Source organism: Acomys russatus, chromosome 15 (assembly GCF_903995435.1).
Source record: "Acomys russatus chromosome 15, mAcoRus1.1, whole genome shotgun sequence".
Taxonomy (NCBI): domain Eukaryota; kingdom Metazoa; phylum Chordata; class Mammalia; order Rodentia; family Muridae; genus Acomys; species Acomys russatus.
In genome coordinates, this window is record NC_067151.1 from 35,993,069 (window position 1) to 36,019,381 (window position 26,313).

The 26,313-nt window shown below is 39.9% G+C and overlaps 1 protein-coding gene and 1 pseudogene across 1 annotated transcript in view; both read right to left on the reverse strand.

The window, feature by feature from the left end:
- Positions 1-5,953, reverse strand: part of Igsf10 (immunoglobulin superfamily member 10) — a gene marked incomplete at its 5' end in the record, with an annotated part of 29,506 nt that extends 23,553 nt beyond the window's left edge. Inside the window, 3 exons of the mRNA XM_051156902.1 lie at positions 1,003-1,132; positions 2,737-2,931; positions 5,769-5,953. Of these exons, the coding sequence (XP_051012859.1) occupies positions 1,003-1,132; positions 2,737-2,931; positions 5,769-5,953 (510 nt within the window). The remainder of the gene's footprint in view (positions 1-1,002; positions 1,133-2,736; positions 2,932-5,768) is intronic.
- A 19,322-nt stretch (positions 5,954-25,275) lies between these two features.
- Positions 25,276-25,952, reverse strand: LOC127199001 (40S ribosomal protein S7-like; annotated as a pseudogene).
- Positions 25,953-26,313: the final 361 nt, after the last annotated feature.

Here is a 26,313-nt window from a genome sequence, read left to right on the forward strand (position 1 = left end):
ATATATTTCATGAACAGTAGGTTTGTTTACATAGAGAGTTGAATAGCTGTCGTGCAGCGTGACTGAGCTTCTCAAAGGTGTCAAGGTTAGAAGCAAAGCAAGGGCTTCACGTGCGTTCTCTCGTGTTCTTATCATGCTTCTGGCAAGGCCTATTTAGTCCTTTGGCTTCCCACTTAGGTGTGTGATAATTCTTACACTTTTTATTCATTTGCAGGAGTCCTTGTAGCTTCAGTTTGAAGATGGTAGAGAATAAACAATAAAGAAAACTGAAAATTTATAATGACTTGTAAAATGCTACCATGCGAAAGGCTGTCCTAGTCATCTGTTTCCAGACAAACGGCAGAATTTCCCTTTTATGGATAAATTTTTAAGGTTTAGTAATCCCCGAAAGTCAACTTCTTTTTCTGTCAGATGGGGAATATGAAAAACCTCGCCTCAGAGTCTATCTTCCTCTCTTTTCCCCCTCCTCCTTTCCTTTCCCCACCCCTCCTCTCCCTATCCTCCCTCCCTCCTCCCCTCCCTCTTCTTTCCTTCTCTGCGTGACCCTCTGCGCGCGTGCATGTGTAGAGACCAGATGTTGGGCGTCTTCCTTGATGCTTTCCACATTCGTTTTTTTGGAGTCAGATCCTCCCACTGGATATGGAGCTGAGCCAGCGTGGCTGGCCAGTGGGTCTCTGGGATTCCGCTCCAGCTGCTTCCCAGGATGGGATAGCCGGTGCCTGCCAGCATGCTGTGCTTTTTATGTGGCTACTGGCGATCCAAACTCAGGTCCTCATACTTGTGTAAGCAGTTTTACCCCCTGAGATATCTACCCAGCTCCCCAGCACTTTCTCACTATTCAAAGTTCCACATATAACTGCATTACAACTGAAATCCTTCCTTGCTGTCTGCCTCCAGTGTACAGAAGGTCCATTTTCTATTCCATGGGCATAGGGAGCTTTGGGGTGTATCCCTCAGTTCCACCCCCACTTCCAACCCTCCACCATCCTCTACCCCTCTCACCTGCAAGGACTGCAAACCTGCGAAGGTCTTGCCAGTGACTGTGTGAATACCGTTACTGTGCAGCATGAGCAACTCCAGTTTGTTCAGGCCATAAAAGTCATTTTCCGTCAGTCTAGCGAGGCTGTTATATCTGAAGGAAAAAAAAAATAGTTTAGGCATCAGCTGAGTCTGCCAATTAAAAATCCAACTGCCAAAGCAGAAGAAACAGAAAATCCCTCTTTGTAACTGTGTTCCCAAGAGATTTTTTTTCTCTCTCTCAAATACTTCAAATGTTGAACTTGACTATAGAAACTTCACTTCCCACCCAACCCTGGCAGCCTCATCATCATCCTTCCTGTTCTCCATTTGTTCCGCATAGCATCCCCTTACGGCTATTGTTTTCTCTGTGTGAATGCTCAGGCCATTCTCTGTGGCCCTGCCCCCTTGCTTTTGCAGGTGGAGGTATTCAGTGTCTAAGAAGCCTGGACACTGGCGTCCACATGGGTGTGATTCCAAGCTCAGGCCCCAAAAGGATTGCGTGACTCTGGTTAAAAATGGGGACTTTCTGTGCTCCAGGTTTCCTCACTATAATGCATAGATAACAGGATCCAGTCCAAAGGTGTGATGAACACACATTATTGCTATGATGAGACACCATGACCAAAAGCAAGTTGGGGAAGAACGGGTTAATTAGGCTTACACTTCCATATCACAAACAGAGCAGGAATCTCGAGGTAGGAACCGATGCAGAGGCCATGGAGGGGTGGTGCTTACTGGCTTGCTTCTCATGGCCTGCTTTCTTATAGAGCCCAGGACCGCCTGCTCAGGCATGGCATGGCCTACAATAGGCAGAGACCTGCCCCAGAAATCAGTAATAAAGAAAACGCCTTATAGGCTTGCCTGTAAGTTGATCTTATTGAGGCAGTTTCTCGATTGACGCTCCTTCCTCTACAGTGACTCTAGCTTGTGTCAAGTTAACATAAATTTTGCCAGTCCAATGAGTGAATGGACACACGCAGTGTGCTCAGACCAAGGGCAGCTCAGAGGGAGAGCGCAATGCCAGCCTTTATTGTTGGTGATTGCTTCTAAGGCACTGTGTATGCTGTTACAGTCCTTGTTGCATCGTACTGACTGTGTCTGTCCCACCTCTTTATCCCTTCCTCCCAAGGTGGAAAAGAACACTTGGCATCCTGTGGATGTTCACTAAAGTCACATAGGTGATGGTGTGTCACAATACTCGTGCATTTTTTCCCCATAAACCTTTAAAACATCACCATAATTTGTCAGATTTAGTAAGTCAAGTATTTTAAATAAGCAATAATGACAATGGCTGTCATTGTGTGCTGTGTGGGGTCATTTATAGATCTCAAAGGACCTTGAAAAAGAAAACAGTAGAGGTTTTGTTTGTTTGTTTTTGTTTTGTTTTGTTTTACATCAGAGGACTGTTCCCCTTGCTTGGTCATGTCTTGTATCATAATAATGATTGCTAACAGAAACTATAATCTTTTCCAGTAAAATTTTATTCAGAATGAAGCTACCCTACATTTATGAGGCTCCCAAAGTACTAAAAGGGTCTCCAGGTTCTAGTAAAAGACTACCAGGAAAAAAAATCTTTATTGTCTCCACAAATATAAGGTTCTTATGAGCTCAATTTAGAAGAAAAATATTGAAAGTAATCACAGGTGGTTGGATGACAAGTCACCAGGATGATTAGTGGTCCCTCTCTGAGAAGGGGATCAGGCAAGGCCTACGCACCCTAAATTTATGCGCTCCACATTGGCTGGGATGCTTTCTGGAATGGAAGTCAGGTACCGAAATGTGCAGTGCACCTCTGTGGGCACATAACAGGCACAGCGGCGAGGGCAGGCCCTGCTTCCAGGGGTGACCGCCAGGAGGACCATGCTGAGGCAGATCAGTAAGCCACTGGCTTCTCTGCCTTTCATCTTTATCCTGAAAAACATCACAACAGAGTTACACATATAGGCTATGGAAAGCCCTGGGAACACCACACATAGCAACTCTGGGAATAATTGGGGATATTTTCTTTAAGAATCATAGTTGGTTCATTTAATTTATACCCTTTGTGGCAAAAAATGTTCCTTGAGTCTTTTTTCTTATTTAAATCTTTTTCATACAATTTGGATCATATTCTTTCTCCTCCCCCAACTTCTTCCAGATCCTCTACCTTCTTATCCATCCAGCTTCACGTTCTATCTCCTTCTCAGAACAAACAAATGAGAATCAAAACAATAACAGAACCAACAACAAATAAGATATTAAGAAAAAATATTTTTAAAAAACACAACAAATATCCGTGAATTCAATTTTGTACTGGTCAACTACTATTGGGCATAGGGCCTGCCCTGCAGTGTGGTTGACATACCCAGTGTCACTCCATTGGTGAAGCCTGATTTTTCCCTCTCTCAGCAGGCAGCAGTTGCAAATGGCTTCTTGGTTAGGGGTGGAACTTTGTATCTACTTCCTGACTCTGTGCTGGGATTTTGCCTGGTTTGAACTTGTGCAGGTCTTGTGCGTCCTGTTTCACTCTGAGTTCAGTTAGCATACAAATTAACATCTTTCAGCATGGCACCTGAGTTTATTACCTCTCCTCCTTTGTTATTAACTCTCCTCCTCCATATTGCTTCCTCCCACACCCTATCTACCTGGTTTGCTTCTGCCTACTTATCACATGCATTCCTATATACACATGTATCAATCAGAGTTGTATGAGTTAAATAAAATCACAAAGGCAGATACAACACAGAATTGTAAATCTAGGTTCTGCTTGTAAGAGAAGCCACATGGTAGTTTCTTTTTCAGTCTGTCTTATTTTGATAGGCCTAATTGACTTCCAGTTGCATCCATTTCCTATAAATGTAATGTACACATTACTACCCATGTTTTCTTTATTTGTAAATGGAGTTGTACACATTATCACATTTTCTTTATTTGTATTTTGACGGACATGTACATTTGTTCCACAGTCTTGGCTGTTGTGAATGATACAGCAATAAATGTTGCCGTGCAAATTTCTCTGTGTTACGTACCCAGGAATGGACTGGTAGTTCTATTTTCAGTTATTTTAAAGGAACTTCCATTAGAACTGCAAATTTTTTTTCTTTTTTCTTTTTATTAATTTATTCTTGTTACATCTCAATGTTTATCCCATCCCTTGTATCCTCCCATTCCTCCCCCCCCCCCCATTTTCTCATTATTCCCCTCCCCTATGACTGTTCCTGAGGGGGATTACGTCCCCCTATATATTCTCATAGGGTATCAAGTCTCTTCTTGGCTACTTGCTGTCCTTCCTCTGAGTGCCACCAGGTCTCCCCCTCCAGGGGACATGGTCAAATGTGAGGCACCAGAGTACGTGAGAAAGTCGTATCACACTCTCCACTCAACTGTGGAGAATATTCTGACCATTGGCTAGATCTGGGAAGGGGTTTAAAGTTTACCTCCTGTATTGTCCTTGGCTGGTGCCTTAGTTTGAGCGGGACCCCTGGGCCCAAATCTACCTATCATATTAGAACTGCAAATTTTTAATACACACCCCCCCCAGTCATCATCCAATAAATGAATGGACTAGTGAGTGGAATAAACAGTTCTAGAGAACAAAATACAGTCAAGAAAGAATTGAAAGATGGCTCAACATCCTTAGCCACCAGGGAATCCAAGCTGAAATTCCTTTGAGATTCTCTCTCACCCCACCAGGGTGCACATCATCAAGAAGACAAATGACAACACATGCTGAGATCTGGGGAAAGTGGAACCCTTATCCCTAGGGTGCAAACTGGTACAGACACTATGTGAAATGGACCCTTTATAGACCACTGTGTGCTAGCCCCTACTGGACTTTATCATTAGACGGGTTTACGGTTGTGAAAACGTCTTCAGAGCTTCTCATTTTCTGATGAAAAACAGGATCACTATTAGTAGAGATCATAATAGTGATAGTGGGACAATTAAAGTTCATAAATTTAGTCTCTTGTTTGCACAAAAGCCTTTTAGGCTTTCAAAAGCAGTGTTTATTAAACTAGTACATGTGCAATTTAGAAAACTCAGCGAAAAGATAGATAAATATACATATATGTATTCACTTGTGCATTTATGTATGTACTTCTATATATGATCAACTTTTGTAACATTGCATCATTTCCCGTAGAACATATTTTATCATTTGATTTAACCTTTCAAAACACTTTTTTACAGCTCTAATAACTCAGTAGAAAAGAGATAAAATTTCTTTTTAACATGTCTTCAAGTCCTTGCCAAAAAGGATACACTGGACGTTTCAGTGCCAACTAGCTGGGAAGACCAGATCTCAGCCCAGTGCTGTAGCAGTCACTCTGACCTTGCAAGCATAACTCTGCTCTTTCTCTGCTTGGAAACACACCCTCTCCTTACAGGCACAGGGATGGGAAACATGACCATGGAAGAATTATGCTTGGCCTGTTAGAAAATATTTTTAACCCACACATGGGGCAAGCTCAGTGACCCAACCTGGGATTGTTATGAATGAATTTAACCCAAATTAAGACTTACTAAAGATCACTTATATGCTACACTGTCAATATTAGATCACAGAATATTTTGAATGTTGCATGATTTAAAAAAGCAGGTGAGCTTGCTATCATTAGATGAACAAAGATGGAATAAGATGAAGATAATTTTCTGTTTGGCTGGAAGACAGAAGCAACAATATGCATCGTGAGAGTTAGTTACAAGAGACTGGACCCATAAATAGCACACTTAAGCCTCAAACTAAGTAACAAAAGAGTTGGCAATACCTGAGCTCTTCTGTCTTGGCTCTGAGTCCTCTTGGAACATAGGCAGAGACAGGAAGTCTTCCGATGAGAGTCTTCCCCTGAGTGAAGGAAAGTTCTTTGCTTCCAAAGGGAACAAATGGCTTAGTCTTTTCTAACTTACAACTGAGGAACTGATGCTTCAGAGACCTGGAGGCTCTTCTGTAATTTTAATGCTATCATCCATTTCCAAATTAACCAAAGCCTTTCTTTATCCGGCTGCTGCTGCTGCTGCTGCAGACTTTGTAATGCTCTTCCTCCTCCCTCAATAGTATATGTTATTAGTTTTCTTTAAAGTCACCTAAACACAAGTATTAGCCAATCACTCCTTCTTTCAGAAGTCCCAGGAGTTTCTCCTCAAATTGCTTGTTTTGCACAAACGTGTCATCAGTGTCTATGAAAGGGTCTCGGGTTACACATAATCTTTCCCTTGTGTTTTGCCTGGCCTCAGTCACTGAAATGACGTTCCCTTGGTCGCTGCTTTTGTTCCCACTCCCCTCCAGTAGCTTCCTTTCTCTGGACCCTTCCGACCATCCCACCCTCCACTTCTCGTCCTGAACCCCAGCCCTGGCATCTGCCAGCCTCTCTGGGTCCCTTCACTTCCCGAGCAGGATTAGCGGCAGCTCACCTCTGCCTCTGGAGTCTGCTCAGCCTCTAGGAGTCTTCACTTGGGAAGAGGGCGGGGCGGTGACGTAGCTATAGCCTCTGCGTCTGGGACTGGGCGGGCAGTCGACCACCGGCCAAGTCAGCCAGCGCCAACCCAGGCTAGCCTGCGTGGTTGCTCCTCCTGGGCTGTAAATCCCTGGGTTTTCCTGCCTGATGGTTGGCTGTGTGATTGGGCTGGTTCAGAGGCTACAGGTTTTTTCTTTCTGTGACCTCCTCCACTTTCTAACAGGGGGAGGGGGGAGGACCTAGACATAAAGGTAGAAAAGGTACAATTGGAGGATGAAAGAGATTAAGTGTAGGTGGGTGGGTGAGTGGATGCCCAGGAGAAGCTAAAGGTGTGTGTGTTGGTGTGTGTGTGTGTGTGTGTGTGTGTGTGTGTGTGTGTGTGTGTGTGTGTGTGTGTGTTTCAGCAGTGATAGCAAATATGCTTACAGCATGTGATATAGTTGAATAAATGTCATGAAATCCATCAGTCTGTACAACGAATATATGCCAATGCTGCCACCGCCGCCTCTGCTGCTGGTGGTGCTAGTGGTGCTGGTGCTGCTGGTGGTGGTGGTGGTGGTGGTGGTGGTGGTGGTGGTGGTGGTGCTAGTGTTACTGGTGGTGCTGGTGGCAGTGATAATAATGTTCTAATTACTGTGACTCCCCTTACTTCCGCCTTCTTTGTGTGCGTTCTTTGGCCGTAAGGGAGGTACCTATTCTCTTCCTCTATGTTGGTTATATATGTGTGAGGTTTACAACATGAAAGTATAGGATACCTGAAGATGAAACAAATGCATTTATTGCTTTATTTGTTCTTTGTATGTGCAAGTGTGTGTGTTAGTAAGACAGACTCATTTGCTGGATACTTGCAACAGAGTCATTTAAGTGGGTACAGTCCTCTGGCTCCCTTCACTCTCTCAGCTGTTGCTTTGTGACCTCTAATTTACAGGTAGTCATCTCCAGCCCGAATTGCACAAGCCATTTTTGCCTATACTCTGTATAATTGACTATTTGACAAAAATACTCCATACATGAGAACATACAATTTTTTTTTATATGGCTCAGCTGGATTGCTATGATATCTTTTATGTTTTCTCACATTGTGGTGAGGGTCGTGGCTTCCTTTTGTAAGGCTGGATTTTATCATAACACACACACACACACACACACACACACACACACACACACACACACACACACAGTGAGCAGGGAGAAACCTGTCCCACTTTTTGAAATGATTGGTCTTGCTATGTTGCTGAAGTTAGTTATGAATTCTTGGGCTTAACTGACCTTCCTTTTCTTTCAGCCTCCTCGGTAACGAGGACCACAAGCCCAAGTCCCTACTGCCACTGTGAGAAAGCCGTTTTCTGAAAGGTGTTATCAGAGCCCTAGACTGAAATTCTGTTGTATCCTCTGAGACTCCCTTCTCCTTTCTCATCCCTACCCACACTGTCCAGAATCAATGCTGCCTCTAGAACTGCCCCCACTTGGTAGCATTCAGCAGCAGGAGCTGCTGTTGTTGCAGACTTCCAATCTTTGACTAATGTGACTAAAAGGGCTGCTTCATCCCTATAGTTACAGCACATGTGAGCTTCTGATGAAAATTTGCAATGAATGTTTTGGTGCAGATGTTCTGAAGATGTGGTCCTAGGCCAAGTACCATCAGCCTGACTCTAGTCAAGTTCTTAAGCTCCATCTCCCAGGCCCACCATATCACACATTGTAGGGCAGGGACCTAGAGATCTTTGTATCAACACAATTCTGAAGTTTGTTCATTGATGGATTATAGAAATTATTTATAAATACAGATGTTACTTATGGAATTTTTACTCTGTGACAAATATTGTAATCTTTTCTTAAAAAAAAAAACCCATCAGTTTAATTCTATCTTAGGGTAGCATCCAGAAGCATACAAGAAACACATCCATGCCATTCTCACCTTATGTGGGTGTAAATAAAGATGACTCACCTCAGGTAATCCATCTTGTAAGTAGAAATGCTGCAGTTGATTCAAACCCAAGCACCTGGGATCCACAGTATGACTCTAGCTGCCAAAGCCTTGCTTAGATAATTAGTAATGTTCCATAGCCAGTGGGTAATCACCAAGTGATTTCCAGTTAATGATATGTAAGTCAATTATAAAGGTATAATTGAGAGTCAGGGAGTCAGAATTAAAATCAATAACTAGAGACAGGAATAGCATGAACAAGATCTTTAGATCTGTTGAGCCAACCACATTCTTAAAAGGAAGAGTTTATGTTCAATGTTCAAATGTGCACGCTTGTCGTGGAAATATGGCGTTTAGTATGTTCTTGGCAGCCACCGTTTGTCATTCTTCCAAAGCTGCTTCTAGACTGACGTCATAGGTTTGTGTTCTCCAGCTTATTCCTAACCAAGGTCAGGCCTTCCAGACCTCAACTCCAGCAAACCACAGAGAGATGACCACAGTGTGGAATAGTCCTTATGTTCCCAGGATCTCTAATTAGGGTCATTTTATTACTTGATGTTTCAACTATTCCTAACATGAGCTATTAGAAAGCCAAAGTATATTTTGTATCTATTCTAGCTCAGTTTCTCTTATTTAATTATGTCAATAAATTGCATTTATATTTAGACCCTATGTATGCCAAAGACTTTAAAAGTATAAATTAGTTATCAGACATAGTATAATTAAGTAGGAATTAGACTTAGGCCTATTTGGGGGTTAAATTGCTTTAAAAAGGGGGGGGGGTGCCAGGATAATACTGAGTTACTTTTCTAAGCCTTGTATCTTCCAGCCGCCATATGCTTCTTTACATTTCTACCATAAAATTAAGAGTCCATAGCATATCAAACTACCCCACAGACATGCCCATAGACCAATCTGACAGGCAATTCCTCAGTTAGGGGCCCCTCTTCCTAGATGACTCCAGCTTGTGTGAAGCTGATAGAACTATTAGTACAAGTCTCTTATCTGTTAGTATGTTCACAGTGGCATGAACAAGAGGAAAACACAGAGATGATTTGAAACCAGTGTACCATTCCAGTATAAGAAACAGAAAAGTAACACAGTAGGGAATTCTGGTGAGCTAGACTCAATATGATGAATCAATATATTAAGTGGGAAAATCTTTTTCTTTTTATGTTTTTTCTTTAAATATTTCATTTTAGTAAGCACACAAAATAGTGGGATTTATTATGACATTTTAATACATATATATATTTTAAAATGCAACCATACCTTGCTAATATTCCCCCTGCTTGCTGGGTCCCTTCCTCCCATTGAATAGTCCCTCATAAAGAGACACTTAAGATTTAGACTTGTTAAATCATAGATTGCTGCATCCAAATTCTGTAGCTGGAGCAGATAAGAGTGAGAACCATATGTAGACACAGACTGGGTAGAAAAACAAGGAGGGGGCGCTGCATCATCAAACAGCACACCCTAACATAGGTGCTAATTCATGAAAGCTGCATCCCCAGAGCTCTCTGAACAACTTGAAGATAGCTTGAGAAGTGTGAGAAATTTCCCTGGGGCTTGGCTGGTTATGATTTCCTCCTTTAAGAGTTGCTGATTATTTTTTATGAAGCTAGAGGGGCACCTTTGATAATCTTTGGAATTCCTCACATGTGGCTTGTCTCTAAGTTAGTTCCAGATCTAGTCAACTTGACAACCAAGATTGACTATTATAACATGCTTAAGAGTCATGGTGAATTGAGCAAATGTCTACTAGTGATGGCCATTGATATAGCACCTGCAAGCAAAGCCATGTGTTACATTAATAATAGCTAAACTGCAATACTCTCATCAAAAGGTCTCTCTCTCTCTCTCAGCACTTCATTGGCATTATTACATAATAGTAAAAATATAATCAAAACCATCACTCTGAATATAAATTATATAATTGTTCCATTGTGGTTTTGGTGAAATTCCCTATACAATATTTTAGGGAAATTTCTAAGCATAGTAGCTATTTAAGTTGTTTGAATATTTGTTTCTTTTTCTTTTTTACATTTACATTTATATTACTACACATATATACAACAAACTACATACAGCAAGAAGAACCAGAAACAGTCAAGAATTACATAAATGTTACATTCCTAGTGTTTTGGCTATTTGTATCTGGCAGCCTTGGAAAACTAAACTATCTGGTCTTCAACCCCATCAGAAACTTGAGAAGGAATAAAAATTGGTTACCTGAGAAAATAGGAAGTGCAGGTGAGCAGTTTCCAAAATGAAAAATGACAGAGACAGTTTGCTGCCTGAACAGTCACCCAAAACTGTCTATAACATTCGAGCATCTTCAGCTTTCTGGTCCAAAAATCTGACAGACATATTTGTGAGGCAGGAACTATTGAGGACTTGCTTACTCTGTCTTGCCAGAGTTTGGACATCGACTCTGCCTGCTTCCATTTCTAAGCAGAATTTGTCTGTGGTCAAAACAAGGACCTTTTGCTCAGTGGCTGGTTTGCCACTTTTGAAGCCATCACCACATGGAGATTCTTTGATGCTTATCATCTTTGAGGTAGGCAACTGAAGCACTTGGGGCTGGAACACGAAGGATGCAGGATGTCAGTGTCCAGCATGCTGAAAGGAATGAAGCCTGTCAGGTCTGATCCAGCATCAGTGTCTGCTTCTTTTGTTCTGAAAACATATAATTTATCACAAACATGATACAGTCCTAAAATTATAAATGTATGGTGTGTGCAGGATGCACAGAACAATTAAGTCTGGTTCTAGAGCAGAAGAAAGATATCTGTAAGTCTCCATTCGTGCCATATGAAGAAAGGTATCTAATAAAAAGTCACAGGGATTCTGTAACCAAGAAGCATTGCCTATGCATAGACATTCATGTCTCATCCAGTCTCAGAGCTATTCCCATGTAGGAGGAATAGCAATATGGGTTACCTGCTTGTTCTGCAGTTTGTATTCTTTATATCCCAATTGTACCCCCCTCCCTCATCACCTCCTGATCCCACCCTCTCCACCTCATCCCCTCTCTCTCCCTTCCCTAGTCCTCAGAAAGGGAAGCCCTCCTCCCCTGACATCTGACTTCAGTCTATCAAGTCTCATCTGTACTACCTGTATCCTCTTCCTCTGTGGCCTGGCAAGGCTGCCCTGCCAGGGGGAAGTGATCAACTTTAGGGGACCAGAGTCCATGACAGAAGTAGTCCCTACTCCCCATATTGTAGTACCCACAAGGAGACTGTGCTGCCTATTTACATCTGAGCAGAGGGTCTAGGTCCACATCATACATGGTCCTTGGTTGGTACATCAGTCTCTGTATTGTGGTGTGGTTATTCTGTACTATATGGCTAATATCTGCTTATGAATGAGTATATACCATGCATATCTTTCTGGGTCTGGGTTATCTCCACTCAGGATGATCTTTTCTATCCATTTGCCAGCAAATTTCCTTGTTTTTAATAGCCGAGTAATATTCCATTGTGTGAATGTACCATGGTTTGTTTATCCATTCTTTGGTTTAGGGGCATCTAGGTTGTTTCCAGATTCTGGCTAATACAAATATTTCTTCTATGAACTTAGTTGAGCAAATGTCCTCGTATGATGGAGCATCTTTCGAGTATATGCCCAGGAGTGGTATGACTAGGTCTTGAGGTAGAATTTTCCTCAGTTTTCTGAGAAAGCACCAGATTGACTTCTAAAGTGGTTGTACAAGTTTGTACTACTACCAGGAATAAAGAAGTGTCCCCATTTCTCCACATCCTTGCCAGCATGTGCTGTCACTTGAGTTTTTGATCTTAGACATTTGAATAGGTGTAAGATGAAATCTCAGAGTCGTTTTGAGTTACAGTTCCCTGATGACTAGGGATGTTTGAGCATTTCTTTAAGTGTTTCTCAACCATTCGATATTTCCCTGTTGAGAATTCTCTGTTTACTTCTGAGCCCTATTTCTTAATTGGGTTATTTGGTTTGGTGGTGTTTAATTTCTGAGTTCTTTATATATTTTGGATATTAGACCTTTGTCAGATGTCGGGTTAGTGAAGATCTTTTCCCAGTTTGTAGCCTGACATTTTGTTCTATTGATAGTATCATTTTCCTTACAGAAGCCTTTCAGTTTCATGAGGTCCCATTTATTAATTATTGATCTTATAGCCTGAGCTGTTGATGTTCTGTTCAGAAAGTTGTCTCCTGTGCCAATGTGTTCAAGGCTCTTCCTCACTTTTTCTTCTAACAGATTTAGTGTTTCTGTTTTTTTGTTGAGGTCTTTAATCCATTTGGGCTTTAGTTTTGTGCAGGGTGATAAGTATGGATCTATTTGTATTTTTCTACATGTTGACATCCAGTTAGGCCAGCATCATTTGTTGAAGATGCTATCTTTTTTCCATTGTATGGATTTGGCTTCTTTGTCAAAAATCAAGGGTTCATAGGTGTGTGGGTTTGCTTTTCAGTCTTCAATTCTATTCCACTGATTAACCAGCCTATTTCTCTGTCAGTACCATGCTGTTTTATTACTGTTGCTCTATAGTACAATTTGAGATCTTTTATTTTACAGGATTGGTTTTAGTTATTCTGGATTTTTTTTTTGTTTTTCCATATGAAGTTCAGAATTGATCTTTCAATATCTGTAAAGAATTGTGTGGGGATTTTAATGTGAATTGCATTGAATCTGTAGGTTGTTTTTTGTGAGATGGTCATTTTTACTATGTTGATCCTCCCAATCCATGAGCATAGGAGATATTTTTATCTTCTGATATCTTCTTCAATTTCTTTCTTTAGAAACTTGAAGTTTTTTCATACAAGTCTATCACTTGTTTGGTTAGAGTTACATCAAGATACTTTATATTATTTGTGGCTGTTTAGAAGGGATTAGTTCCCCAAATTTCTTTCTCCAGCCATTTGTCCTTTGTATATAGCAGTGCTACTGATTTTTTTTTTCAGTTGATTTTGTATCCAGCCACTTTGCTGAAGGTGTTTATCAGATGTAGGAGTTCCTTGGTAGAATTTTTGGGTTCATTGATGTATATTTTCATATTATCTGTGCATAATGATAATTTGACCTCTTCCTTTGTAATTTGCATCCCCCTGATCTCTTTTAATTATCTTATTGTTCTAGCTGTGATTTCACGTACTATATTGAGATATGGAGAGAGTGGAAAGCCTTGTCTTGTCCCTGACTTCAGTGGAATTGATTTAAGTTTCTCTCCATTTAGTTTGATGTTGGCTATAGGCTTGCTGTATATTGCCTTTATTATCTTTAGGTGTGTGCCTTGTATCCCTGATTTTTCCAAGACTTTAAAGATAAATGGGTCTTGGGCTTTGTCAAATGCTTTTTTGGCATATAAGGAGATGATCATTTTTTTTCTTTCGGTTTATTTATATGGTGGATTACTTTGATGGATTTCCATATATTAAACCATGCCTACATGCCTGCAATGAAGCCTAATTGGTTAGGGTGAATGATATTTTTTATGTCTTCTTAGATTTGGTTTGTGAGTATTTTATTGAGTATTTTTGCATCTATGTTCATAAGAGAAATTGGTCTGAGATTCTCTTTCTTTGTTGGGTCTTTGTGTGGCTTAGTTATCAAAGTGACTGTTACCTCATAGAGTGATTTTGGTAGTGTTCCTTCTGATTCTAGTTTGTGGAGCAGTTTGGAGAGAATTGGTATTAGTTTTTCTTTGAAGGTCTGTTAGGATTCTGCACTGAATCCATTTGGCCCTGGACTTCTTCTGTTTGGGAAACTTTTGATGACTGTCTCTATTTCCTTAGGAGATATAGGACTATTTAATTTTTTTTACCTGCTCTTGATTCAATTTTGACAGTTGGTATGTATCAAGAAAATTGTTCATTTCATCTAGATTTTCAATTTTTGTGGCATATAGGCTTTTGAAGTACGGCCTAATGATTTTTTTGGATTTCCTTCATGTCTGTTGTTATGTTTCCCTTTTCCTTTCTGATTTCGTTGGTTTGAATACTCTCCCTCTGCCTTTTAGTTAGTATGGCTAAGATTTGTCTATCTTGTTGATTTTCTCAAAGAACCAGCTCTTGGTTGCTTTGATTCTTTGAATTGTTCTCTTTATTTCTAATTTATTGATTTCCACCCTGTGTTTGATGATTTCAACCTGTCTACTTCTCTTTGGCATATCTGATTCCTTTGCTCTAGAGCTTTCAGGTGTGCTATTAATTTGCTAGTATGGAATCCCTCCAATTTCTTTATAAAGGCTCTTAATGCTATAAAGTTTCCTCTTAGTACTAACTACCCACAGAATTTAGAAGAGCAGTCAATTGGCTTCTGAGGTCAGCCACTGGGGAAGAGGAGTTAAGGGATCTTAAACCATAATTGTGGAGTGGAGAGTACATAGCATATTGTTAGGTCATCATCCATGGGCTGATTCTACACCATGGAGGTATTACTGGCTAGTTAGCCTCATCTGCCAACCTGACAGCATTCAAATTCACCAGGGAATCACCACTGAAGAAGTACCTAGGTCTGATTGGCTTCTGGGCACATCTGTAGAGATTTTTCTTGATTTTTGATTCATGGGGTTGGGGGTGGGGAGCTCTTCCCAGTGTGAGTGGTGCCACCCCTTGGTAGGTGTTTCTGAGTTGTTTGAAAAAGTTGACTGAACACATGACCCAAAGAACAAGCCAAGAAGAGTATTTCTCCATGGTTTCTGCTTCAAGCTCCTATTCTGGGTTCTTAACTTGGCTTTCCTCCATGGTTGACTGTAAGCTGTATGATGAAATAAAACCTTTCCTTCACAAGCTGCTTTGGTCATGGTGTTTATCACAGCAATAGAAAGCTAATTAGAACAAATACGAATTTTCAAGTAAGAAATGTTTGTTATTTTCAACACATTGTCTTAAAGGCTGTAGAAATTTTGCACAGTGTCCAGTCTGGAGAATCACACCCTAATATATGATGCATTCAAAAACTATTTAAATCAAATATTGTTTACTTCATTAATTCTCCTGTCTACTACTTTAATATGAACTTTTATGTTTGCCTTAATAGTATATAATTCATTACATTCTTTAACGATGTAGCACTGATAGCAAAACATAAGTTATTCAAATTCAGTGTTTCTAATGGTAGAAGAAATTAACCTGTAGTGGATGTAACCATGTTTTTGTTTGATCCCAAGTGTGGGATATGAAACAGAGTTGTGTAAGGGTGTGTGGTGTTTGTCTGCTAAAAACAGATCTATGAGAGAACAGGTGATATTCGTCCACTGGAAGAGGAACTGCCTCTTACGGGGCCAGGGTCTTTGCCAACTGATAAACTGCCACTTTGAGATGCTCTTAGAGAGAACCGCTCCAGTGAAGGCTTCGAGGTTCTAGGTTCCGGCTGCTGCTCCGGGTTCCGGCTGCTGCTCCAGGTTCCGGCTGCTGCTCCAGGTTCTGGCTGCTGCTCCTGGTTCCCGTGGCTGTGGTGGCAGTCATTTTTGTTGAACTGCTGGTTTGCTGTTTAACGAGTCTGTTGGAATCCTGCCAACTATGCCAGTGGAATCAGTGGAATCACTGCAAGAAAATGAATTTTAAAAGGTCTCCTTCTCTTGTTTCCATTAACTCTTTTCTCTCTATTTAGAGGAGATGGGTTGGAAGGGAGGTGTAAGTATTAAAGAACCCCAAATAAAGTAGGCTTGAAAAAATTCAAGGCCTACAGTAACCTTTACGATTTCATGAGTGTCTTATTTTTTTCTAGATTATGTATTATGTTATAGATTTCATAAACTATTATATATAATTAATTAATATACACATATATAGAATAAATGAAGAAAGTTCTTGAAGGTGAGCATCTTAGATTTTTAAAAATAAATACAATGAAACCCTAAGACACAGTTTTCTTTATTCTTCACTGTTATTTTAATTCATTGAACATAGTTAAGTGTATACATGTTTGAGGAAATGATGAAATAACAAAGTTTCATGTGAAAGATTCAATAGAAAAGGTTCCAGAGGCCACTGATGGTCACAAAGAAGTTACTTTGTTTCCTACATTTGTTATCAGTAGCAGTGCTTTTAATCAACCTCCTCGGAAGGCTACAGGGAAATGCAGTGCTCTTAGAGCAGTCCTCTCCAGCCATTCTTGCAATAGGCAAGATGGTGAACATGCAAGGCTTTGTGGGCCACATAGTTACTAATGACAAGTAACCAACCCCGCATTTACAGTAAATATAGACAGTAGCCAAGAACAAGTGAACAAGCAAGAGTACGTTCCAGTAAAACTGTTTCTAACCATTTAAAAGTGAACTTCTTATTTTCCTGTTATGCAATCTCATTCTTTGATTTTATACTTAACAATTAAAAATTAAAAACCTTTCTTATTGAATTAATCATAAAGAATTGGTAGTGAACTGGCTTTCTTGACAGTTTGCCTACTCCTGCCTTAGAGCTAAACTTTCCCCTGGGTCTTTTGTCATGGTAACAGATCTGGACACTGGCATTCTGTGTTACATTAGATCTGGATCTAATGTTTGTGAGCTTTCCTTCACATCAAACTTGAGGCCTAATGAGTCAAATGTACTTTAAGAGCTCATGTTCAATAGTCAAAATCACATTCTAGGTGGATCAGGAGCATTTTGGAATTTGGAATTTCTTCGTGCAATGTTCCAAATGAATTGTACCAAGCACCGCAAGCCCCTAGAAAGGATTCCGCTTTGACTTTCTGTCCTAAGGATGCCTAAAATGCTGCAGTTTACATAAAAAAGAACTATACAGTCTTAGCATTTTGGTATTTAGCGTAGAATGATTTAGTGCTGGCCATTGCAAGAGGGCACAATCTTCCAGTGCTCTGAAAGAAGAAATCATTCTGCATCAGAAAACGAGCAGATCCTGAGTGATAAAAACATGGTGAATAAGACCCGTCCCTGTGGATGGGAAAAGCAGGATGGGAAGGATGAAGTCACCTAGACTTGTGTAGACAAGAAAAGCCATTCATTTTTAATTAAAGTGATAAATGCTAGGGGAGCATTACCGAAAACAAGAATGGAAAAAAAGGGGGGATTTATTAACTATTTAGAGTAGGTATTTGTTTCTTTAGAACCTCCCAAGGCTCAAATTCCTAGGCACATGCCATTTGACATTTTCTTTGTCATACTTTTTCAGCTTAGCCTGATTTATGAACAGCATGGCTGCAAATCCTAAGCCACTGGGATTTTCCAAATCAAGTAGACTAAGAAATATCAGGCTTGGAAGCTGAAAGATTTGAAAAATCTGTAGTTGAAAGAGTTCACACAAATCAACCATTTCCACCATGTGCATGTTATAGAAAGTAGAATGGTGGGAATCTGTGGGTGTACTGTACAAACACACAACTCTTCAGTCAAAGCTGATAAAAGTCTCTTTATTCTTGGAAATATTTGAATAAACATGGTCCAGAAACACCGATTCAGGTTACCCCAAATTCCATGTTCCAGCAAAACAGTAGTTTCATGAAGTTTTTGCAGTAAGAGGAGAAAGAAGATCATAAATCAAGACGCTTTTCAAATACTCTGGTGGCTCCTCAGGTAGATGGAGTACTCAGCATATAAGCAGGAGGAGCACATAGTTATAAAGTAGTTCAAAGCACATTATGATTATGAAATGCATGCCAAATATTTTAGTTACTTGCTGGGTGTAAGGTTGAAATGCAAGGTACAAGAGGCTTTTCTCAGAAAAGTCATCCCCATATGCATGGCCTCAGTGGCTTAAGGTTGCCTAATAGGGCGACAAGGGACAAGGAAATAATACATACACAAAGAAAAGCTAAGCCCAGAAACTCAGCTTGTTTTTCTATATATACAAAGAAGGAAGAGATGGGTCAATATCATGAGTGTTCATTCATACAGAGGATACGCCTGCTCTCCACATCCATACTTCCTCTATTTTTATTTCATTACATTCATGTACATTGAGGTGGTCACCAACAGTCAGCTGGCACTGGTTAGAAGAATGCCATGACGCTCTCTACATACATACATACATACATACATACGTATACACACAAACATATATATTTTTTACTTTGGTTTTAGTGATTCTTTGAAAAGGGCAGTAAAGACAGGGTAGTATCTTAGGAGGAGACAAATGGATGAGACGGCTACTTCTTATTGGAACTGAAAGAGATTGCTTTAATCATAATAAGAAAGGGTTTTTCAGTTTTAGTTTTTTTTTTTTTTTTTTTTTTTTTTTTCAGACCCCAGTGTTCTTGAAGATGCAATAGGCTGCTTTGGTAAGGATTCTTACGTCTCTCCACTTTGGTTGGTGGTTTGGCCTTTGAAATTTTTGATAATATCTATGTTGTCTCTTGCAGCAGCTCATCCCATGTGTTGAATTAATTGGCCTATGGTTGAAATTAAGGGAAGGGTCTCTCTTTGTACCATGTACCATCTCATGGTACAGCTTTCCCAGACTCACTGGGATCTAAGAGAAAGTTCAAGTGCAGAGACTCAGCCCCAAGTAAAGAGTGAAACAGGACTGGTTTAGTTGCTTTTCTATTGTTATGAAGAGATACCATGCCTAAGGCATTCGATACTGGGGTGTGTGGTTTCAGAGGGTGATAGAGTCCGTGACCCCATGACCCTGGTGTTGGGAAGCATGGCAACCATCAAGCAGACCTAACCCTGACTGATGCAGTAGTTCAGAGCTTCTTCTGATCCACAAGCAAGAGGCAAAGGGACAGAGACAGAGAAAGACACAGACAGATACAGAGAGGCACGAAGACAGAGAAAGACACAGACATAGACAGGGAGGAGGAGGAGAGGAAGAAGAAAGGAAGCAAGAGGGAGGCTGGAGGAGAGCGAGGAGAGGAGACCAGGAGAGAGCTAACTGGGGATGGCGTGGGCTTTTGAAACCTTTCAAACCCCATCCCTAATGACACACCTCCTCTAATAAGGTATACCTCTTGACCTCTACAGAATAGTTTCACTTCCCAGGGATCAAGATTCAAACACATGAGCCTATAGGTGCCATTCTCACTCAAATCTAGCCCTTGGTTCGATCCTTGAGGGAATTTATACAAAACAATGAGTTTTGGTAAAGTTTCTTATTTCTTTTTTTTTTTAAATTTTGATTTTATTAATTCATTCAGATTACAACTCAATTGTCACCCCATCACTCGTATCCTCCTATTCCTCCCTCCCTCCTGCTTTCACCCTTATCCCCTCCCCTCCGTCTAAGACCGAAAGGGACCTCCTCCCCCACCATATGGTCATAGGCTATCAAGTCTCATCTTGGTAGCCTGCTTATTCTTTCTTTGAGTGCCACCAGGCCTCCCCACCAAGGGGAGGAGTCAAATATGGAGCACCAGACTTCATGTCAGAGTCAGTCTCCACTCTCTACATAACTGTGGAGGATGTCCTGTTCATTGGCTAGATCAGAGTAGGGGTTTGATGTTTACTACTTGTATTGTCCTTGGTTAGTGCAATAGTTTGAGCAGACACCCCTGGACCCCGATGTCTTTCTGCATGTATTAGGGAGGGAAGTTGAGAGGAACAATGTTAAAATTTTAAATGTAATCTGCCTTAGCAAGTTGTTTCTGTGCACTTATTCCCTAACTCCCCCCCCCCTTTTTTTTTTGTTTGTATGTCTGAAATTTGAGTAATGAATGAGTTTGTTTGATTTTCTGTGTCCTTCGTTGTTATGGGGCATGTACTTTGATTCATTGATTTCTCATATTATTAATTTGGTCTTAATTTTATTAATTTCTACATTGAAAAATAATTTCTTCTCTTGTAGTAACTTGAGTTTGGTATGCTCTTGTACTTCTAGATTCTTGAGGTGCTTCATTAAATTGTTACTTATTCTTTGTAGTTTTTACATATTTATTTATTTAATAAGCATTGTGTTTGCATGTATCTTCGTGAATCTTGTGTATGCCTGGTGTTCCTGGGGGTCAGAAGGGGGAGTTGGATCCTCTGCAGTTGAAGTTACTAATATGTGTGTAACAGCATGTGGTGACCTGGGGTGACCTGTGCTGACCGGGACTAAGCCAGGACCTTCTGGAAGAGCAGTCAGTACTCTTAACCACTGAGGCATCTCTCCAGCTCCTCTTTCTGAGGCACATGGAGCTAAATTTCTCTCTTAGGACTGCTTTCAATGCATCCCTGAGGCTTTAGTATATGGCTTTCATTTTCATTTAATTTCAGTAATTTACTTCCTTCTTGATAGCGTCAATGATATATTTATCATTTAATAGTGTATTGTTTAGTCTCTATGCATTTCCTCTCTCTCTTTCTTTCTTTCCTTCTCTCTCTTTCTTTCTCTCAAGATGGGATCTCTCTTTGTAGCCCTGGTTGTTCTGGAACCCCTCATGACCTTGAACTCACAGAGTTGCCTCTGCCTCTCTCTGCCTCTCTGCCTCTAATGGGAATAAAAATATACACTACCATGCCAGGTTTGATTTTTGTGTATTTTATTTGTTTGTTTCTCTTATTTCTACTTTGCATAACCACTATCCTAGTATTGCTCTTTTTTTTTTTCCCTGTGGCCTCGTGTCTGAGGTGATGGTCCTGGGAGCCACCCAGGTTGGGAAATCCAGTAAGCAACATTCCTCTGGGGCCTCTGTTCCAAATCCTGCTTAGAGGTTCCTCCCCTATTTGTGCTTCTCCCTGGACTTTCCTCAGGGATGAATTGTGTTGTAGAACTTTAGCTGCAATTTGTACAGCTAAGTTGCTTGTGGTCATGGTGCTTCATCACAGCAACCCAGATAGCTTTTGACCTGGAATTCTTCTATGCCCATAATGGATAGATTTGATTTTGTCATGGTGTCCTGGACCTCCTTCATGTCCTACTTATGGAATCTTTAAAAAAAATATTTTTCTTGTTAAGTGGCCCATGTCCTCAACCCTGTCATCAAGCCCCGATACTCTTTTTTTCTCTCTCTATGCTCATCACTGTATTCTCTAAGTAATAGTTCTACTGAAGCTCTTTAAATTCAGAATTATTGAAATGTTCATTTCGACCTTTATCTCAGTTTGGGTTTTCTTTAATATTTTTATCCCTTTATTGAATTCAATTTTCATTTCCTGAATTGTCCTCACTATTTTTCTTTCAGTCATTGTGCCTTCTTGGATTTCAATCAGGAGTTAAACCCTGTCTTTAAATCAATTCAAGTGTTTGTGTCTTCTTTCAATTTCATGGACTCTTTGAATGTATTTATATTTATTTTTTTTCCATTTTGAGGATCTATGCAGTTATGCAGTGAAATATAATCATATCTAAACCTTATTCCCCACTATCCCTATATTTCTCCAATATGGGTCCTCTCAACTTTATTTTTGTAATAACCCACTAAGTCCATTTAGTGCTGCCTATATATACACAGGTGTGGGCCATCCACAGGGATCCTACCAGTGGCCATACGCTTACAAAAGAATAACTTTCTCTACCCCAGAAGCTGTGTGCTGCCAATAGCTCCTCAAGAAGTGAAAGTGGCAGGTCCTGGACATAATCTCTACCCCATCTATGATGAAGTAGATGAGGTAGATTTGGCTTTCCCTCTGTGCCTCACCCATCCCACTCCACCCATAGAATCTATTCTGTTTTTCCCTCTCCAGAAGATCTGTGCACCCCAGACACCTCCTCTTTACACAACTTCTCTGAATCTATGGATTGTAGCTTAGTTGTACTTCAGTTAAAGGCTAATATCCATTTATAAATGAATACATACCATATTATCTTTCTGGTTTGGGTACCCTCAATGAGGAAGAATATTTTTCTAGTTCCACCATTTAAATTACTTAGCTGATATTGACTTAACTTTGGTAAGTGGTAACTATCAAGAAAAGTATCTATTTATTTTAGACTTTCCAATTTGGGAGGGAACAGATTTTAAAAAGCGTATCTTTATCATTTTCTGGGTTTTCTTGGTATCTGTTGTTATATTCCCCTCTTAGCACATTTTGTAGAGCTGGATTTGTAGATAGGTATTGTTTAAACTTGAGTTTCTCATGGACTATCCTATTTTCTCCATCTATGGTGATGGATAGTTTTCAGGATATAGTGGTCTGGGCTGGCTAAAGGCTAGCAAGGGAAGATCTGCGGGATGCACAAGAGATGGGAGGCAGCCAAGGAAGATTGCTGTGGGTATTCTGCAGTAGAGCTAGTTGAGAATGAGGCTGATGATTGGATCTGGGAGGAGCTTGATGAATCACATCTATTTCAGGAACTTCCTGAAGCTATTTTGAGTTGTTTACTTCCTGTCTTAATCAACCTGCCCTGCAGAATCGAGTGTTTCACCTATCCCCAAAACATTCTGTTGTTTCACTTACTTGCAAACATACTGTGCTAAAATAGGCTGCTGTTTTAATTTTATATTTTTTATCTTAACGTTTTTTCCCCCTCCAGGATAGAAGGCTTAAACACCAAAAGAAATTGCTACACAGCTTATTGAGGTTGGTACGTTCTTATGGTTTGTTTCAGGGTTTCAGAAGGCTGGTGGCATTTTAATGTGCCCTCTGCCTCTTTCTTGTGAGATGCTAGCTCTCGGCTACTGCTCCAGCTGCCTGCCACCATGCCTTGGTTTCTCCATAATGGATTTTAATACTGTGAAATTTTTAGCCTAATTAATTTTTTTCTTTCATAAGTTGGCTTGATTCTGGTTTCTTATAATAGGATGGAAAATCACAAAGACAAAAAAAGCAAAAAAGTATGGAGGCTTCAATTAAAAGTAGTTCAACAAGCCTTCTTCAGGATATAAACAAGTGGATGTTAAATCAGTTCCTTGTGTGTAAAGTATTTGCCCTCCTGTGACTTATATTAGCTGGGATGTGAAAGTGATGGCTTTGCTGACAGATGATAAAGAAGATGTTGCTTATGTAATGAAACACTCAGCTGGTCAGTGGTGCTGCACACCTGTAATCCCAGCCCTTGGTAGGCAGAGGCAGGGGCGTCTCCGAGTTTGAGGCCAGTCTGGTTTACGTGTGAACAGCAGGGCCTACACAGAGAAATCTTTTCTTGGAAAAAAACCAAAAGAAGAAAAAAAAAAAAAGAAGGAAAGAAATACTGTTCATTCTTGAAAAATGATATTCAGCCATTTACCATAACATTGAAGAATCTGAAGGACATTACTGTAGTGACACAGCCAAAAATATAACAGAAAGAGCATACCATTTTGCTTATATATGGGGTACTTCCTATATATAAAAGACCAAATACAAAGAAGAAAACAATGGTCCAGGGAGTGGGGAGAGGAGATGCCAATGAAAGGGTATAAAGTTCTAATATAAGGCAAAACACTTCTAGAGGTTCAATATACAGCACGGGGACTCTAGTTAACATTCTATTATATTAAGTTTTTAAACAGTTTTTTTAAAGAACTGCACTATTAGCTGCTTTTGTTTAAAAAATGTCACATATGACATATTTATAGTAATTTCCCCCATTATAGTAACCATTCTATCACACATGTTATATGACATAGTCTTGTAAATCATTTTTTATTAATAAATTTGTTTATTCACTTTAGCTCTTGGTCTTAGCCCTGTCCATCCTCTCCTCCCAGTCCCTCCCTCCCTTTCTCTTTCCTCATACCCCCTCCTAAATCTTAATAGAACATAAAATATTTAAACTGGGACTGAGAATTTGTACACGTTGCCTATCAAGCCACTTAAATTGTGGGGATTATTTTTTGTCAGTAAAAATGACAATACAACCTAGGGGAGTGCTATAAAGAAGAGAAGCAGAAATTATATTGTGTCTCTGACTCAAGTAATGGCTGTATAAACATACATGAAGCGAGAAAGTGAGCACATCATTTCCTTATTAAGTAGCTTTGAATTCCACATACACAACTCAAGTTCTCCAGTGCATCTTCTAGAAAGGCTCAAAATATTGTTTAGTTCATGTAACTGCCAGTTTTGTTTTTAAAAAATACAAAGGCATGGTGGCATTTAGGATTAAAGACAAAAGAAAGGAGAAATAATGATCCATTAATATCTTCCAAAATAAGCCAGATGACGCGGTGTGCTTGCAAAAACTCAAGATACCTTGAACTAGAATGTTTTAAAACTTTTATTAAAGTGATAATTACATAATAATGATATAAAGGGAATTTTAATTCCTAAAGCAAAATTTGGTGGTGATTGTTTTATTGTTTATGGAAGAATCTGGGTTGGTTTTATGAGCAAATAGTATAAATGTAAACGATTCAAGGTTGTGATTATTTTTATTTCTTTTTCTTTCTTTAATAATTGACTCTAAATGTATTTGACTATATTCACAAGACATAACATTGAAATTATTAAAAGTTTATATTTTGCCTGTGATCCTGTCCCAAACATAGCTTTCTTTCCTACTGTCTTGCTCATGGACGGCAACAAATTAAACTTCATCTCTATAGCACATTGCCATGATGTGCTGGCAAAGAGGAAGCAGTGTGGGTTTGTCAAGCAATTGTGTTTTCTTTAAGCCAGTGCCATAAAATTAAAAGCACATTTTTTGGATAAGATATTCCACATGTCTTTTAGCAGCCTTCAGGGAAGGCCTGGGTACTTTTTGTAACTCAATACTGGGCTTCTTGAGAGACAGAAATAATCAGTTGAGACTCTAGTCAGTGAATGTAACTAAGAATGAACATTTTCTTGGTTCCGGCTTGACTGCTTATATCATTATATGAAATAAACACATATGGAGTTTTTCTTTTCTTTTCTTTTCTTTTTTTTTTTTGTAAATGGAAAGGACATGTGTATTTTCCAACATACTTAAGAGCTTATATTAATGGTCTCATCATGTTTCTTTTAAGTATTTTAATACAAAACACTTTTATCATATTATATTTTATCTTAATGCATTTTTAATACAATATGTCTTAATCATATTCTTTTCCTTCCCCCAACTGCTCCAAGATGCCCTCCCCGACCAGTTTTTTTTTTTTAATACTGTGAATGACATTTTATTCAGTCATTTTCTTTACAACTGAAACTCCAGGAATTCAAAGTTAACATCCTTGCCTGTGAGCCTCTTATACACACCAGAAAAGGTTTCCACCTAGTGCTCCACGTTGCTCTGCTGTGCTTTGTCTAAATGCACCTTTATGAGCTGGCTGCCGTCCAGTTTCACACGGAGCCTCCTACCCACAATTCCACTTGGGAAGACTCAAGGATGGCATGGCGTCGTGCTCTGCTGTCAGGGTGCGGCTTCTGGGATGCTTCTGCTTAATTTTTCCTGCGGCTTTTCCGGGTTGGCTTGGGCAGAATCCTCCTCTGAGCAATAAAAACCACGTTGCTTCCCACTGAACTTTTTCTCCAATTCACGGACTAGCCGGACTCGGATTTTCTGAAAAGATTTCAGCTGAGGAACTGGTACAAAAGTTATGATAGTTTTCCGATCACCACCAACTGCAGTGTCCTTGGGCCGCAGTGAGGTTGAGTTCCTGGAGCTGCGCCTTGAGATCTGAGTTCATCTCCCAGCTGGAGCAGCACCTGAGAGACGCCAGACTCCAGTTCATCCGGCTTCTCACAATTGGACTTCACAATCTTGGCTGAAAATGGCGTCGTCCTTACGGAGTGCCAGCTGCGAAAGAGCGCCCACCAGTTTTTAAAGGCAACACTTTTTCCTCTGGGCACAGCAAGCATAATCCATGTCATCCCATCCTTGCTTCCTCTGGAATTTAGAAATTATATTAAAATGGAAATTTTTGTGCTGTTGAAGGTAGTAAGTTGTAACTCTATTCTTATGTAATGGAGAGAGTAATCTGCGACATGAGGCGAATGCAGTTACATAAAAACTAAACAGGGAATAGTAGGACCAAATTTGTTACGGCTGTGACTATAATATAACATGAACATCAAAAAAAGGCTCATGACTTACTTCACAACACACGTCAAACTTATAAATGGTGGCATTTGAATGTGATATCATTTCTGCACTGTCCATGGAAAATTAACAAAAGAAAAAATTGAGACTCACAAGTCATCTGTAAATCCAGTTTTCACTCTTTTTCCCATT